Raw genomic sequence first — 4,494 nt, 5'->3', positions numbered from 1 at the left:
CAAACGCTTCCCAATCCCAGCTCCACTGGGGGTCCCCCAGTGCCAGCCAGGCCTGAGTCTGACTATCCTCAGGCACGAGGCAAAGCCCTTTTCTACTACCCTTCCCTCTAGCAGGCAAGCCACATCTCCTTTGTGCCTCAGTTTCCCCTTCAGCTAGGGGGATGAAGGCTGATACGCCAGAGGCTGTTACCCCACATCCACGTTGCTGCTGACCACTTGGTTCACACACATATCCTCAGGAAACCTACCAGACGCCCAAACATCAGCAAATACACCACACAGCCATCCATCACCAGGAAAACATTCGTTCTGACTCAACGGAGCTCAGGAAACTTGAGGGCAACCACAGGGGCCGCAGGGGAAGTCTTTAGAGCCCATACATGACTTGAGGGACCATCTTCTTCCTTTGAAACCTCCTGGGGTTTACCCCGGGGGCCGGGCGCTCAGCCAGGAATGACAGATCTGGAGGCAAAGTGGAGGCTGCGGTGCCAGAGCAAGTGGGGTAGAGGAAGGCAGGGGAGCCTAGGTCAGGCTCCAGGATGCCCAGGAGACAAGATTGACATAATGGGGCAGACAAGCTTCAACTCGGGGAGGCTCTGGGTCGAGAGGACAAGCCGTGCAGTCAGACGCCCAGAGGACACTTGACATTTTCCATAGGAGGGAACCTTAGGGTTTTGGTTCCTAGCCGAGGTGGAGGGCAGAGGGGAGGCTCCCAGGGATCAGCACGCAGGGCTGCCAGCTAGGTGACCAGCCAGGGCACAAGATGACCAGATGGGAATCAATCTAGTCTTGAGCCCTGATCCCCCCACAACACACCCAGGGAGACTTCATGTCCTTCACCGTCCCCCACTCCCGGTCACCATCCTCCTGGGCTCCTCATCCCTAAGGGCAGAGGCCAGGGAAAGGGGACCCAGGCAGGCTGCAGGGGTCTCTCTGGGCTGGGAAGGGCTGGGCTCTGACTCAGAATGTTTGTGCATCCTCCCACTCCCCTCAAACCCCGCCCCAGGAGCCACACCCCAGCGGCTCCTGAGATACAGGTGGAAAAATAGATCCAAGTGGCAGGGAAGGCTGAAGGGTCTGGAAACGCCAGCCAGAGCTGCCCGGAAGCCCGAAGGTGGACAGGTGGATCGGGGGTGGGTGTGACCCCTCCCAGACCTGGGGCGGGCAGCGGATCCCTACTGCGACCAGCTGAGGGGCAGCCACAGGTGATGGGAGCCACAGGTGACAGGGACGGCGCCCAAGAGGCCACCCCCACCCGACGGCCGGGTTTCCGCAGCGCGCCCCGCAGCGGGGCCCGCCCCCAGCCCATTGCGGTCCCCTCGTCTGTCCACACCGAGGGGGTTTCCACCGCGGCCCCTTGTCTGTCTACACCGAGCGGGGTTGGGAGGTCAGCGATGAGGGACAGTGCAGGGGGGTGCCAGAGACAGGGCCTGTTCTGCGGGAGGGGGTAGAGGTCCCGCCACCAGAACCCCATCATCACCCTCCGAACCCCCCAAATCAAGGGGACCCCGAAAAGTTTATCCAGGACCCCGGACTCCAGCCTCCCGTCCACGTGTCAGCGCGGCCGAGCTCACGCGAGCCCGTGACCCCGAGTGGGTCCGAGGGGCGGAACCCAGAGGGGGGTCGGGGTCCCCGGCTCGCCCCGCTGCCTCCAGCCCCAGCTAGAGACTCAGGAGCGGCCGCTCTCCGGGCTGCGGGAGCCGGGCGGGGAGTGTCCGGGGCGTTGGCGCGGGCGGCGGGCGGCCGCGCGCGGGAGCCGGACTCACCGTACGGAGCTCCTGGGTTCGGTCCTTCATGCTCCCGGGAGTGGCAGCGGCTCCGGCCGCAGCCTTGTGAGACCCGCATGCGCGACGGCAGCCCCGCGGCTGCGCAGCGCCAGCCCGGCCCCGCCCCGGCCCCCGGGACCCCCGCCCCCCCCCCACCCCCCCCCCCCCCCCCCCCCCCCCCCCCCCCCCCCCCCCCCCCCCCCCCCCCCCCCCCCCCCGCCCCCCCCCCCCCGCCCAGACCCCGCCCCGCCCCGCCCCGCTCCCGCCTCATCCCGCACTAGCAGCCCCTCGGGGCGGAAGCCCTGGGTCTCGTTCTGGACCTTCCGCGCGCGTGATCGCTCCCCGGGATGGGTCCTGTTGCCTCCTCTGCCCCAGCCCCGTCTCAGTTTTTACTATTTTTGGAGTCAGGGTCTCGCTCTGTCGCCCAGGCTGGAGTGCAGTGGCGCAATCATAGCTCACTGCACCCTTGAGCTCCTGGGCTCAGGTGATCCTCCCGCCTCAGCCTCCGAGGTGGCTGGGACTACAGGTGCTCGCCACTACGCCTTAATAATCTTCAAATATTTTGTAGAGACAGGGTCTTGCTATAGTACTCAGGCTGGTCTCGAACTCCTGCCCACAAGAGATCGTCCCTCCTCCCAAAGCTCTGGGATTACAGGCGTGAGCCACCGTGCCTGGCTTTCAGCCTCCTCCTGACCCAGCCGCTCAGCATCCCTGTCCTGGAATCCCGTCCTCACCCCGAGATCCTTTCATTTCCCCAGGATTTGCTGGAGGTTGTAACTATCTCCTTCATTTCATTACCTTGGGACCTCCAGAACTCCCTTCTGTCTCCCAGCCAAAAACCTCCTGGAGAATTTCAGCCTGGGAGCCTCCACCCTTCCCCCTTGCTTCCATCATCCAATTGGGACTCAGGCACTGGCCCCTTCTTTCTCTAGGATTTCTCAGTTCACAGCTCTGATGCTGGGTGACCCACCCGTTTTTCCTGCAGGATTCAGGAACTTCTCTTTCTTTCTTACTTATTTATTTATTTTGAGACGGAGTTTCACTCTTGTCACCCAGGCTGAAGTGTAGTGGCTTCAGCTCTGGAGCACAATCTCGGACCACCGCAACCTCCACCTCCTCGGTTCAAGCAATTCTCCTGCCTCAGCCTCCAGAGTAGCTGGGATTACAGGTGCCTGCCACCACGCCCAACTAATTTTTTGTATTTTTAGTAGAGCTGGAGTTTCACCATATTGGGCAGTCTGGTCTTGAACTCCTGACCTCAGGTGAGCCACCCACCTCAGCCTCCCAAAGTGCTGGGATTACAGGTGTGAGCCACTGCACCAGCCTATTTTATTTTATTTTTTATTTTTTGAGACAGAGTCATGCTCTGTAGCCTGGGCTGGAGTACAGTGGCACTATCTTGGCTCACTGCAACTTCTGCCTCCTGGGTTCAAGCAATTCTCCTGCCCCAGCCTCCCGAGTAGCTGAGATTACAGGGACCCGAAACCATGGCTGGCTAATTATTTTGTATTTTTAGTAGAGAGGGTTTCAGCATGTTGGCCAGGCTGGTTTCGAACTCCTGACCTCAAGTGATCTGCCTGTCTTGGCTTCCCAAAGTGCTAGGATTATAGGCATGAGCCACCGCACCTGGCCAGGAACTCTTCTATCTTTTGAAAAGAGATTTAAGTTATAGCTCCCTCTCTGTCCCTTTTCCCTGCATTCCCAATCTTGATCTCTGGCCCTAGGCCTGAGGTTCTATTTTCTTTTTTTTTTTTTCCCTTTTTGTAGAGAAGGGAGTCTCCTCGTGTTGCCCAGACTGGTCTCGAAGTCCTGGCCTCCAGCGATCCTCCTGCCTTGGCCTTCCAAAGCACTGGGATTACACTTGGCCAATATAGGTTCTGTTTTCTATCTAGAAGCCTGGGGCCTGGCTGCCTCTAGGACTTATGGGAAGACCTGTGGAAGAGTGGGAGTTGGCTGGTGGGGGGGGGAGTCAGTCAACAGCAGATGTTCTTTTGAAGGTCCCTGCCAGCATCTTGTTGCAACAGCGGTCTTTGCACACACACCCATAAGTCCGCTGTGCCCCCCTCCACCCCCAGCTGTCGTGTCTGTAGCCCACACCCTCTTGACCCCAAGCCAAGCACACCCCTTCCCTTTCCCAGGACTGCCAAAGCATTGGAGCTCTGGAGCCGATCCAGCCCCCTGCTGCCCAGTGTGTCTGGGCCTGGCACGTCTCCCAGACTATGGGCAGAGGTTAGCTGGCTGCCAGGCAAGCTAGGGACACTGTTCCAGCTTTCCCTCCTTCCCTGGACAATATGGCCCAAGACAGTCTGATGTGTCCTGGCACTGGAGACAGCCATACCCCCTTCCAGTTGTCCAGGCTTCAACTTTGGGTGCCCCAAAGAATGGGCATTGGTGGTTCCCCATTTGACAGAGGAAAAGCAAGGATGTAAGTGCGAGAGGAATTTGCCGAGAGATGACAAGTGACAGGGGCAGCTGCCTGACTCCTGGTCAGCCTGCAGGGTGAATCGGGGGGTAGGTCACCGGTGTGCCTCCAGAACCCAGTGTCTGGCCCCATGGGGAGAGAGTAGGAAGGGGAGGCTCACCTTCTGCCCTCCAAGCACCCTGGTGTCATGCCAAGCATCACTCACTGAGATGCATATTAAACAGTAGCATGAAAAATGAATAGATAAATAAATGTGGCCAGGCACAGTGGCTCATGCCCATAATCCAGCATTTTGGGAGGCCAAAG

At 59.6% G+C, this 4,494-nt stretch overlaps 1 protein-coding gene across 2 annotated transcripts in view; it reads right to left on the bottom strand.

The window, feature by feature from the left end:
- STX1A (syntaxin 1A) overlaps positions 1-1,885 on the bottom strand; it is a 20,052-nt gene extending 18,167 nt beyond the window's left edge. Inside the window, exon 1 of one of the 2 annotated variants that reach the window (XM_017533420.2) lies at positions 1,767-1,885. In XM_017533420.2, the coding sequence (XP_017388909.1) occupies positions 1,767-1,796 (30 nt within the window). In that variant the 5' untranslated portion in view covers positions 1,797-1,885. The remainder of the gene's footprint in view (positions 1-1,766) is intronic. The other variant, XM_017533419.2, reaches the window with a different exon arrangement.
- Positions 1,886-4,494: the final 2,609 nt, after the last annotated feature.

This window comes from Cebus imitator, unplaced genomic scaffold (assembly GCF_001604975.1).
Source record: "Cebus imitator isolate Cc_AM_T3 unplaced genomic scaffold, Cebus_imitator-1.0 Scaffold82, whole genome shotgun sequence".
Classification (NCBI taxonomy): domain Eukaryota; kingdom Metazoa; phylum Chordata; class Mammalia; order Primates; family Cebidae; genus Cebus; species Cebus imitator.
Note: the sequence above shows the minus strand (reverse complement) of the source record. Positions and strands in the feature narration are given on the sequence as shown.